The sequence below is a fragment of the Simochromis diagramma genome, unplaced genomic scaffold (genome assembly GCF_900408965.1).
Source record: "Simochromis diagramma unplaced genomic scaffold, fSimDia1.1 OVJJ01000603.1, whole genome shotgun sequence".
Taxonomy (NCBI): domain Eukaryota; kingdom Metazoa; phylum Chordata; class Actinopteri; order Cichliformes; family Cichlidae; genus Simochromis; species Simochromis diagramma.
Genome location: NW_024387414.1, coordinates 25,763,385 through 25,776,158, shown reverse-complemented (window position 1 = coordinate 25,776,158; position 12,774 = coordinate 25,763,385). Strand labels below are relative to the sequence as shown.

Sequence of the window (12,774 nt, the reverse complement as noted above, 5' to 3'; positions counted from 1 at the left end):
GAATTATGCCTTTTGCCCAGTGTCAGCATGGATAGACTGCAGTCCCGCTGCACTCCTGGTCGGATAAGCAGCAAGAAAATAAATGGACCTGTGCTATGTAGGCTACGTAGGATTTGTAGCCACAAGTTTGTATATGTTGCCCCCGGTTAGGCTTTTATGGTAAAACAGTGAGGCTAACAGTAAAATAAACACAGACAAATGAACCAACGCAAAGAGTCGGAAACAGTGACTAAAACAGGACAGGATATGAGAAGCACAATGGCTGAAAACAGAAGTTAAGAACAATCACAAAAAAAAACTTCTCCCTTCAGTGGGTTGATTATTTACATTAAGGATGTTACAGTGTTTTATATAATGATAAGGATATTCAGATACTTCACAAAAACAAACAACAAAACCTCATTTAAAACAGTCCGATATTTATCATTCCTGATCTAGTAACTTTACACAAGCATTATGAGCAAAATGGTTTAAGGTAATTCATTATTAATCAGCTATTATTAGTTTTAATGAGCCAGTTGAGGTGAAGCTTTAGCCTCATATGGTGTGATTAAGTTGTAGTTAAAGTGTAATGAGATTATAAAAATAACTGAAATAAAATAAAATGTAAATACTCGGATTAAGTATCACTATCATGATGATGTTATTACCAGTAAAAGATGTCATAATCACTGCTCCCTGTTCTTAAGTGTTACTCATTTAGTTTTTATAACAGGTCAAATATTTCAAGATGGTTTCTTTGTCTGAAATCATATAGCAGGCGGTGCTTGCAGAGCCTTTTTACAATAATTATTTTAGTCAGCTCCAAGCAGCAGGAGTTGGAAAAAATGTAATAAACTGTAATAAATAAATATAAGAATGTAATCAATATAGTTTATGCAGCACCAGAAGCTTTTCAGACAATGGACTGTCTTGGTCCGTAGTCAAGGTTGTTTAACAAAAGTGCAAAAAATCTGTAAAGCTAACCAGTTTAGGAATGTCAAGGCTTCAGTTGTATTTGTTCTTTGTGTGTGTTGACTTGGCTCGGTTGGCGGGGTTATGACCCACCGCTCTGACCTCCACACAGAGTCTGCAGAGTTCCCTGAAGACTCAGCTTAAGCAGATTCCAGTTTCTGATCTTTTTATCATACATTAGCGCTGCTTTCCATAACTGCAGGCTGTTTTAATGTGCAGTAGCTCGGTCTGCTCTTGCCTCCTTCTTGCCCTTTTGAAGACGTGACAAAGTTGCGTGGCAGCTAGAGCAAAACGCCAATCATTGATTTTTTCCACGGAGATACAGTTTTGGTCACGTACGCTCGGAAAGAACACATTTCAGTTTATAATCCTCTGAAACGTTTTGTATGTGGGGGAACTTATTTGTCCTGTTTCGCTGAATTAAGTATGTACAATGAGACCTAATGCCTTAAACGTTAGTGCAGCGTATGTGGAGAAAATTGAGCTTATGTCTCTGGACACCGGAGAGGAAAAATATCACAGGAGATGACAACATAAAGATCATTAATGTTGAAGATCTTTATCAAAGCCTATAATTAGTTTTTGTTTGAATAATTATGTGTCTTTAATCGTCCACTTAAACTAAAGATCTATCTTGTGGATTTGTAGCTTTTTTTTTAATTTTTATTGTTAATGAGTTTTCAGTACTTGTGTAGTCTTTATTCTTATTAAAAAATGCTTTTTCAATTGCTGGGAGCTTCTTAGAAAGCTTGTTTGATTAAATCTGAAAACATTTGCATTTAATCCGGTACTGTAAGTCCCTGTGACATTTTTGCAAAGTAGACATGGCCACGAGATAGAGAGAGGCATAGACCAAAGTTTCAGACTGCTCTAATGATGTGGAAAGTTTGGCAAGAAATTCATCTGTTAAAATACTTAAAATATTTATAAATGCTTCGCCAACTATGTGAAGATCTGTCAAATGCGCGTGCTTGTGTGAAACATCTAAAGACAGAAAAACACTGTGCTGCTTCTTTAAGTACTGTGTCGTTTTTCTGTGGAGGCATGTGGGACAAAACAGTCCTAGTGTGAGTCTGTGGGAATTCGAGCTTCCGTTCCTATTATTAGTGTGAGGGCAGCACTGAGCTATTAACTATCAATCAGCGTGCATTACGTGCTAATTACACTCAGCAGTTACGTAGCATGTTTCCATGTGATTTTATCCAGTGCAAAATGCTCAGAGTTCAGCTGTTTAGTTTCTTTGGCTGCTATTTAGACACTTGCCATCCATCAAAATCACGTTGACGAATGGCTCTTGAGGTAGTCTGTTGACTCTGAAACTGGGGTTTCTAAACAAAGTTTAGCAGGTGTAATAAATATCAATCCTCCCCATGTTTGCTGTTAAGGTCATCAGCTCCCATCTAGCAGTTTCCTCGCCTTTAGCCACTTGTTGGTGTTCCCTGTTTGAAGAAGCTTGTGGTACTGAATAAAGCAAGAATCTTGATTAATAGGGAGGTGTGTGCATGTGTGTGTCTTTTTCTTTTTTGTCTTTTTGTGGGTCGTCCACATAACTGATGGATGACAACAGTTATGTGCCATGTCAGAGCATGTTTGCAGTCCTGGGGCAGGGAAGTTTGCAGCTTGTTTGTGTTTCTGTCCACTAAAAAGATATTAAATCCCACTGTAGCTCTGTGAATTACACTCAAGCTGGCAAAATATTAATCACTAAAGGTGAGAAATGGCATCGTTACGTAACGTTCTCCATGTGAGTTTTCCACGGTCTTTATTTCTGGGGAAAGCCACCCCCTCATTTCTTCATAGTTTGCTACAAAAGTGTGAAATGGGCACAGCAATTTATTGAAATGTGTGTAGACGTTAATGAAAATACAGTATATGAGGCAAAAACAGAGTCTGTACAATTCTATATCTGCTTGAAATTCAATATTTGCTATGATCACCTTTATTGTTCAACTCTCTTAGGCAAGCTTGTCATTTCTTAGTCTTCAGGAATAGTTCTCCAGGTTTCTTGAAGGAGATTTCCAGACCTTTGATGCTCTTGGATGCCAGCTGCTTTTGCCAATCAGATGCTTTCCAGATGGTATTGAGTGGTGGATCAGAATCTGATGGTGCTTGGCTGTGTGCGTAATTCTGTCAATTTTGTTAAGCTTTCCAATACCACAGGCTGAAATACAGAGCCACACCATGGCAGAACCATGGAATTACCATCAAATTTCAGATCTGCTGCCGATGATTTTCAGTCCAGTTCTTGTGTAATTTGGATACCTCATTGTTTTCTCCCTGTTTCCTTTCTTTAATAACGCTTTCTTTGGCAGCCACTCTTGAGACCATTTCTGGACAGATCAACTGAAGGGCCAGAAGTCTTTGCTGGATTGTTTCCTATGTCTTAATGACATGACTTTCAAATATTGTTTATCTGCTGTAGGTAGTTGTTAGGCCTACCACATCTTCTTTTGTCCTATAATTGAACAGTTTCCTCAATTTGTTTAAGGACACACTGCACACCATGCTTAGATATGCAACATGTTCAGTCAAAATTTCTTCGGGAATCACTTTGATGGCCCAAAAATGCTATTTTATTCCTGTCAAACTGTGTTATCTTTGGCAGTTTTCATTAATTCAACCAAAGAAATGGGGGATTTCTTTTTTTTAAATAAAAGCCTGCTAGTAACAAAGTACCTACAATAACCACAACACACCTGTCTTATGTCTACACATAACAGAAAACTTGTTAAATTCGATTAAGTTTTATGTTATGTGTAGAAAAACATAACATAAACTGGTTAGGTTGGAGTTAGGTGCTTGAATGATTCACTGGTTAGTATTAAGTGACTTAACAATGGCAAAAGAAACATAAATGTGAAAATGGTCAGGTAGAAGGACTAGATGGAAAATGAGTGAAAAGCGGCCAATGTCCAAAGACTTAAAAAGACCTTCAGAAGACTGGAAACTATAACGTGAACTCTTAGGTGTGACTATCACACCTAACTGCTGCTGTAATTTATGGAGATACTGCGCTGTCTCGTCGCTCTTGTGGCATTGACAGTGATGCTAATTGAATTGAATTGAACTGAATTCAAACAGCCAGTGTGCAGTCGTCTTGATTTATATGAACTCTGACAAGTTGCAGAAAGTGAAAAAAAAGTGACCCCCCCCCCCCCGGACTGACAAAACCTGGCTTTTTATTATGTGGTTTAGTGTGTTTAAGCAAGTGAGTGAACATGCAGCAGTCCCCTTCAGTTTTACAGCAATGAGGCCATTGTTAGTTATTTCATTTGGAAGCAATTTTGAGTGTGACAGACGGGTTAACAGAAGGACAGAGAAAGCCTCATCTGCAGACTTTGTGCATTCTTCCAGTGAAATGTCATTGTAACTCCTGAATTCTTCCAGATGACTTTTTCTTTTTTCCATCTGAAATGAATACAGCTGAGTGATTTAACAGTGCTGCTCCGCCAGCCATTGTTTAAGCTCCTGATTTACTCACGGTTTGTAGTGAATTAGTGCTGCTTTTTTTATGGTAAAACGCTGCTACGCAAACAGTGACACTAACAAGCCCACACAAACAATCTAAACCAGCGACTAAAATAGAACAGGATATGCTAGAAAAATGAATGAAAACAGAAGTTAAGAACAAAAACTAAAAAACAACAAAAAAAAAGGTATTTAGAGAGAAAAGGTCTGCTTTGAACATCTGTTTTTAGTGTGATCAAAACCAGAGTCTCACCCTTTCTTTGTGAAACTATCTCCAAGTCTGTGTGTGCGTGAGGTTTTTTCCCTTTGTGTGCACTCTGAAGAGGGAGAGAAAAAAGAATAATGTAAACCACTAGACAGCTACCATGTTTGGATGCGAATAAGTGAATAAGTAGGGCTTGGTTGAGGTGTTAATGAGCTGATAATTATCTGTGCATGTGCGAACAGGAGTGAGAGACTCTGTAATTACTACTACGTTTAAAAATTCTCATTAGCTTTCATCAAAATTCTCCTGTTGCGACCCTGCTACATACTTTTGAAAGAAGCTACAGGGGACGCCAAGATTGGGTGTAATTATTTTCCTTTTTGTACTGTAAGTATTTGTCATTATGCCTGTTTTTTTTTTTAACTTTTGGTGTGATGCGTCTTTGTGTTAGTTTATTTGTCTCTTCTCTCTGAATAATGCATGAAGGGTAGAGCTCGTCGCCATGTTAGCACACGTTGACACACGGCAGTCATCTTTTGTTTGTTTTGAGGCAAATTAATACTTCTCGTCGTCTTAGATTCTTATGCACAGGATTTACACATCTTTAATTATTTCTAAGTCTCACTTTATACCCGCAGTATGCTTAATGGGCACACAAGCAGGAAAATATTGGACTTAAACATTCAGTAGCAATCAGTGCAAAGGAAAGAAAGCATTCTTGCAAAAGCAGACATAAAAAACAATGATGTTATCAAATGAACATAGGTCTATTAGTGCTGTAGAGTTAAGAAAATATTTTTTTTCTTGAATCTGCAACATCAGCACTCCTTTTTTCCCTTTAGAAACAGATTAAGTTGTCTCTGAAGGGACTTTTCCCATGCTGGCTTCCTCTGGCTGCTCTGTTCCACATTGTTCCAGAGTGAGGGTGCTATCCGACTATGCCACTGCTTCCTGATGCTGGACCTGGCCATCTTTCATCAGGGAATGTCTGAATAGGCTAGGGTTACACTGGTGGGGGGTGTGGGTGCTCCTTGGTTGCGACAGTGTATGTGTGTGTGTGTGTTTCTATGTTGAGTGTGAGCTTGCTTGTGTGTGCGCCAACTCCAAGAGTTTGCCCCTTTTCACCCGTCTCAATCAGGACTCTTCTGATCCAGGTTAACCTCTCTTCCCCCCCTACAACCCCTACTTTCCCATCCCCCATCCGCTCCGGAGCCCCACCATTAACCCCTGTCCCCTCCCTCATCTCCCCCCTCCCCGAGAGGCTTGCTTAGAAGCAGGTGACTGATGTAGACTGTCGATATAGCCTACAGATAACACTAATAAAGGGCTCAACTCAGTTCCCTCCACACACCCACTCTTCCTTCCCTCCCTCCTTTTCTTTACTCCTCCCAAAACCCCTATGCAAATCTTACCACCCCTCCCTCACCCCTCACCCCGCCTGCTCATTCATTGGGAGGGAAGCTTTGCAGCGGCTTCAACCAATGGCAAAAGCAGGAGCAGCGTGGGCTTTGTTGTGGGCTTCTGCCGGGAGAAAGCTAGAGAGACGGAGAGAGGAAAGACCCACGGAGGCAAACTGAGAAAGCAGCTGATAGAGGCGCAAAAAATAGACAACAAAGTACAGATGAAGACAGGATATCAGAGAAAGTTATGAAGAGGAAATAACAGGCCGGTACAGAAATCAACAACAGGCTGAAAGAATAAAGAGTTGCTTCAAAGAGAGAACCAGGAAGCAACTGTTCTCACTCACTAGTATTGTTATACACACTACTGTTACTATCGGCTAGCGGCTGCCTTAACTTCCAGTATTACTAATACTGCTACTACTACGAAAGCCACAACTGCAGAAGTGAAGCTCTTCGTTTCCCTGCCGAGGATTTCCTGGTGAGTCGCCTTTGTTTATCAAGTTAATATTCTTTTTGCGCTTGTGCAAATGAAAGAAAAACTTCTTGTGAGGTTGATGTGAGCTACAGTTTCACACACATAGTGATCTGCTGTCTGATTTTGGAGCAGTAACATGTTTCTGAGTGGGCTGTGCTTCACTGTGTTTCACAAATCTGCTGTTTTCTAACTGAAACATGTCTGAGAATCTAACAAATTAACAATGCTGGACACAATCATGAATTTCCTCAAAACAGGAAGTAGTGGTAGTAGAAGTGCGTTCATATAATTTCTTGTTAATATAATTGAAATGATTGTGTAGTTTACTAGAAAACTCCCGATTCCCTTTATGGTGTTGCTGTATCGAAAGCTAAAAAAAAAAAAGGAAGTGAAAAGTGATCCTACATTTCACAGAAAAGTTGTTTCACAAGTGTAGAGGACTTGAACCCCTCACACTTGGTGTGTGAGCTGCTTTCTTTGTTTAGCTTGATGACTTTTTGAGTCTTTTTGCATTCATTCACATTCATTGTTAGAGACCAGTGACTGCTGCCAGACAGACTGACTAAGAGTCTGAGGATTTAACAGTATTGTTGGCTGTAATTAAGTTTAGAGCTCCATGTGTTTTTGATCATGTCTTTCTGTGTGCGAGGCATCAGGATTTTGTTTGCAGAAGGCTCCGGGAACGATTAGTGCACATCAGATCTGTTATATGTGCACTTGTCTTTGACTTTTGTAATCATGCAGTCAGTTCATTTTATTGTTTTATATTGTGTGTTTTGAAGATGAAGACTTTGTGTGTGTGTGGACAAAGACTCTGGGACTATACACACACACACACAACCAACTTCCCCTTCTGCTTTCTACACACAGTATCACAGTTAAATCTGCAGCCGATGAGTTTTACACTGCAATAAATTCACTCAAAGGAACAGCCTGTAAGTGTGTGTGTGCGTGTGTGAATGGACCGTTTGCTTTGAGGGTGCTCTACATGTAAGTGTGTGTGTGTCTGTGGTGTAATTAGATGAGAGGGAACTCTGTGGGGCCCCTTCCCCCACCCCCCAGACAGCAGACACACTTCTCGCTCCGTGATGCCGTTCTCATGCGTGCACGAACGCACACACACACACACACTCTCGCCAAACACGCGTGTTTCCTCAGGCGGTTTCTTACACAGGTCAGTGGGTCGAGCTGGACTTATATAGTCATGATCAGTACCATATGGCTCAGTTTGGTTACATTGTATACATGCTAGTCATGTGTTGCTCAGACATTTTAAAAAGAATTGTTGCTTTTTTTTTGGAAAACTTGGGATTATTTATTTTTGCTTGTTGTTATTGTTTCTGTTTGTTGAAATTGATGTTTTGCCTTTGTTTTTTAACCAAAATTATTATTGGTCTTATTTTTAAATCCCTGTTAGCCATTGTGCAAGCCATGCTGCTTTTTTTTGCCCCTGCCTTTTTATGTATTTATTATTTACTGATTTTCATACGATACAGAAACAAAACAAAACAAAACAAACCCAAAACAACAAATTAAAAAAAGTTTTTTCCTTGTCTCATTAAGATTTGTCACCTTAGAATAGCCAGACTTTTACCAGTCGCAGGTTTTTTAACGTATTCATACACATTACTTATTAAAACAAATGAAAAAAGTGCTATTTTACATATTTAACCCGTGACACTACTTCTTGTATTACGCTTTGTGTTGCTTTGCATCACTGGCTAAGGTGTAAAACTCAACTAACAGTATAATTTTACCCTTGCACATGCCCACTATGAGACCACTAAATAGGGAACTATATTATGAAAATCTTCTTGTCTCTTTTTGGAACGAATTTGAGAAAATATACAAATCTACACACTTACAAAATGTACACAAACCCAGATAAAGGCATTTTGATTGCACATGAAAAGGTACACTGATTTTTTTTAAATTGCTATGCAGATATTTAAAGAACTGGTGTAATGCAGGAGATGTGATTATGTGCGATTAGTGGCTGTAATGTGATTGCTGGATCTAGGAACAGTGCTTTGTTACAGACACATCTGATAGATTGTTTATTTGTGATGCATTAACAGCACAGATTAGCCTCAAGATCACGTGCCTAATATTGTGTGGATCACCCAAACAGCTCTGACCTCTGGTGGTGTCCTGTAGTGTTTGTAGTTTGGCTCATTGAGTCGTCTGAGTTTTGTGGGTTGGGCTTTTGAGCTGGGAGATTTTGGGGCTAAGTGAATAACTTTACGTGAGTTGCTCGAGTCAAAGTTAAATCCGAATAAAGGCAGGGACCCACAGCTTCCCAGCACAGCACTGAATTGTCTTCACATGTGGACATACAGCAGTTACTGTTTAAACCTTTTTTGCATGCAGCCTCCTAAATTTGAAGCATCATTAAGTCTGTGCAGTGAAACTTCAAATCCACAGGGTGTGAAATGACCTTCAGTGTGAGGGTATCGGGTTAGCTTTGCTCAGTGTAAACATATAGCTTCACCGTGCAGCTGGAACAGGCTGAGACAGCCAATATGATGCGATACTGCCACAGTGGCAGCATTAAATGAAAGTACTTCAAAAGCAGATTTTTCTTTTTTTTGAAAAGCTCAATCATTTTTTTTAATGTGACAACAAAACCAGGATGTGTTAGGATATGACATTAATCACTAGTGTGGAAATGTTACGTGTGGCGTCTGTAGCTGTCACATATGTGACCGGATTATGTTTTTTTGCAGCGAGGAAAGATCAGAGAAGAGCCCCAACCGAGATTCCCTACGGTGAATTAAACCCGCTGATACTGACTGGTACCCTGCAAAGATATTTTGATCTGCCTTTGTAGGGTTTATACTCTGAGTTCAGCGTGAATGAGCGTACCGCTGTGCGTGCAGGTTGGTATCGCCGCTGCTCTCTGAGCTCGCTTTGTGTGACCGCTCCTGGTGAGCAAGTGAGCCTTCGCCCCCTGAAATAAGACACTGCTCTCTTCTACGCCCACTTTCAGTCATTTCCCAATTAAGCAGCTTTCAGGGCGCCCAGACTGGCCCCTCAGAGAATACCGTAGACCTTCCATAGTTGCTCCATATTGCTTCAGTCAAGGGCTCTAATGAAAGCTTTCGCCCCTTGAGAGCTTTAACATGCACTCTCAAGCCCCTGCTCTCACTAAGCTATACATTTGTATTGAAATAGGAGACGTTCTTTCTTTCTTTCTTTCTTTCGTTCTTTCTTTCTTTCTTTCTTTCTTTCTTTCTTTCTTTTTCTGTTATCTGGCTACATTTCTTTCACACATTTACTCTGATAATTATATGATTTTATCACAGTGTCATGCTGAGGCTAATGAAAAATGAAAAAGGGCTGCTGGTGCCACTGCATAGTCATATTTTTGTGTACCAGGGGCTGTTACCTTTCCTCTCACTTCCTTGTCACTTTATTACTATTTTAACACCTGCTGATTGGAATTTAAAGTACCTGTTATTTCCTTCAGGTATATTCAAATAAAGCGTTTTAAGTTGGAAATTGTATGTGAGTTGTTAAGATTGTTTTTCAACATTTCTTTTTCATTTGTTTTGGGTTGGAGGAGGTGGAGTCTTTTATTTTGACATAAGGGATGAAGGACAGATCATGAGTCTCCGTTCTGGGGAAGCACGTATACGTGACCCCAGCTTATCCCACACTGCTGGATGTCAGCCTGTGTGCAGTACTAACATTTCACAATACTGATGTCAGTGACTAGTTTTTACAGTTTACACAACATCTGACAACATCCTTAAGTAATAAGAAAAGCCACTGAAAACCTTAAACATTACAACTGTATATTTATATATGTCTTATTTTTATTAATATAGTATTCTTTGCTAATTATTTTTCCCCTAAGGTTAATATTTCAGATATAGGTTAGATGTATCGTTGCGTTTGTTATTTTTGTTTGTTTTTTTCTTTTTTTGAGAAAGTAGCCAAAAGATTATGGTCCCAACTCACAAAATAACAAAGAATCATACAATTCTCTGTTTGTTTGAAAAGTGAAACTGAAATGAAAATGGAAACTCAAAGCGGTTCTCTGGGGACTCGTGACTTTTGACTTTGATTTCAGAACGGGGAGGAGCCGAAGACAAAGGACCTGTCAATCCCAGGGGACTCTGAAAAATCAAAACAAATCTCCTCTGCAGGACTCAGTTATTCATTTCCCGCGGCTTTTGTGTTTCTTTTAACTTTTGCTTTCCACGCTTTGGCTCAACGACCTACAGCAAAGTGGATTCTCTGCACGTCTTAATTTAAAGCCTCTGTGTGGGTGGAGAGTAAATATGATTAGGGCGCTGCTGTGTGTAAAGCACCATCAGTTATTGAATAATTAGCTGGCCAGCTGAATAAAAGTCAATCTGCAAATATTTTGATAATTAAATAATCATTTTAATTAAGCAACAAACAAAATCCGTAAATCTGCTGGTTCTAGCTTCTTATTTGATGCTTTTCCTTTTTTTCATAAGTAATCTGAATAAAGATGACTTTGTTAACCTTGTAATTCCAAACGGAGCTCATCCGATACATGAGTTTTTGACACCTCTACATCATCAGTGTGATTTTTTTTCTTTCCCCTTAAAAAACCTGACGCATCCAATAAGAGACATGAACTACTGTAAGCAATGAATTGCACAAAAATGTGCACAAAAAGTCACATATGCTGATTAATATTTACTTCATTTTTTTTCAAAGGTCAGAAGGTTCAATAAACACAATTTTAAAAAGTTAGAATATTCTAGTAATTATTTCATGTTTCAGGCTTTACGGGGTTAAAAGTTAACTGAAAGAGATGCAGCTAATTGCAGCCCAATAGCTTTTAGAATGTCATCTTTTTAGTAATGAGAAGTATCTTGATTTCTTATATCTCTCAGATCTTTTCCATGTACTTATTCTGTCTCTCCATATCCTCTTTTATTCCAGTTACCCTCCCTGGTGCCCTGCTTGCCCCTGTTTCTTCCACCTCATCTACACGTCGCTCGTCTTTTAACTCCTCCTCCATGCAGACCTCGTACCGACTGCCAAACCCCCTGCCTCCCCTCCCTGTACGCAAGGGTGTCCGCGGTCGTCGTCCCAAATCCCAGACTATCGCTTTATTGAAAGCGGCGGCAGAAGCTGCAGCAGCAGCAGCAGTAAATGGAGCGTCACAAAGCCCGGCCAGAACTAGCACTGAGACTCAACTGGCCCCCAGACCACACAAGAAGAGAGGACCTAAGCCTAAGAACAAGGTGAGATGTCACCAGAGCCACAGTCTCTTGGCCAGTGACTCTGCCATGTCAGAAATGGTTTGGAGAAAGAGAAAATAGTCAAAAGTTGATTACTGATAAAAAAAAAAAGAAAAAGAAAGTATAAGTAAAAATGTCCTTACTTTAAAAGCCACTGTATGCAGTGCCATCCATGTGAAGAAGAGTTAAAAGAGACAGTTAATAAATGATTATCTAACAGCCTTTGTAGGTTACTGAGATTTACTGAGAAAGGCTTTGTTTGTTTTTTGGTTCAGAAGAAGCCTCGGGTGGTACAGTCCCTGGGGGCGTCATCAGTTACAGCTCCACCTCCAGAGACCAGATTGAGTATCAGCCACGTCTCAGCGGACAACAACACCCTTAACAACAGCACAAATGTAGTTTGCACAGGTAAAAAAAAAAACCAAACCAAAACTGATTTTAATGCCTCAATACTAAATATTTATAGGAAGGTCGATCAAATGATTTTGTGTGCTTTATTTTTGTAGACGTTAACATGAATTAGATGAAATTGTGATTGTTTTTCTTTCCCTATCATACTTCTAACAGAAACCCGAAATGGGTCTAACCTGGTTTGTGCGAAATGGAAGAAGCTTGAAATGAGCAGAACTGATTACATTTACTCTGTTTACAGAGATTAGAGTATGTTGGGGTTTTGATGGATTGTAGCATGAATTATCTATTCTCGTGATTTTTTTTAAATTGGACCAAATGGCACTAAAAGGACATAACAAAGAAGAGGAAGATGTAGGCCTAAGTAAGAGGAAGAGTATTCTCTGATGAGCCACCAATGGAAAAATTATTTGGCCCTGATGAAGGTAGTCACGTTGTTCTTTATACAACAGAACCACTTCGGACTTTATGCTCCTTTGCCATGCACCTTGAATATTATGAAGTTTTGCCAAAAACCTCTTCTCTGTTTCTACAAACCATAGCCATTACTCATCACCTGGTTAATCTGGTTACCATCCCTTCAGAGGAAGCATGCTTCAGCATGCTAAGAGGGGACTATGGAACTAAGGGAAG

At 39.5% G+C, this 12,774-nt stretch overlaps 1 protein-coding gene across 3 annotated transcripts in view; it reads left to right on the top strand.

Annotated features, from left to right (window-relative positions):
• The window catches only part of scml2 (Scm polycomb group protein like 2), a 28,149-nt gene that overhangs the window by 10,581 nt on the left and 4,794 nt on the right, over positions 1-12,774 (top strand). For all 3 annotated transcript variants that reach the window (XM_040011197.1, XM_040011195.1, XM_040011196.1), the window contains exons 8-9: positions 11,429-11,733; positions 12,006-12,138. In XM_040011197.1, the coding sequence (XP_039867131.1) occupies positions 11,429-11,733; positions 12,006-12,138 (438 nt within the window). The remainder of the gene's footprint in view (positions 1-11,428; positions 11,734-12,005; positions 12,139-12,774) is intronic.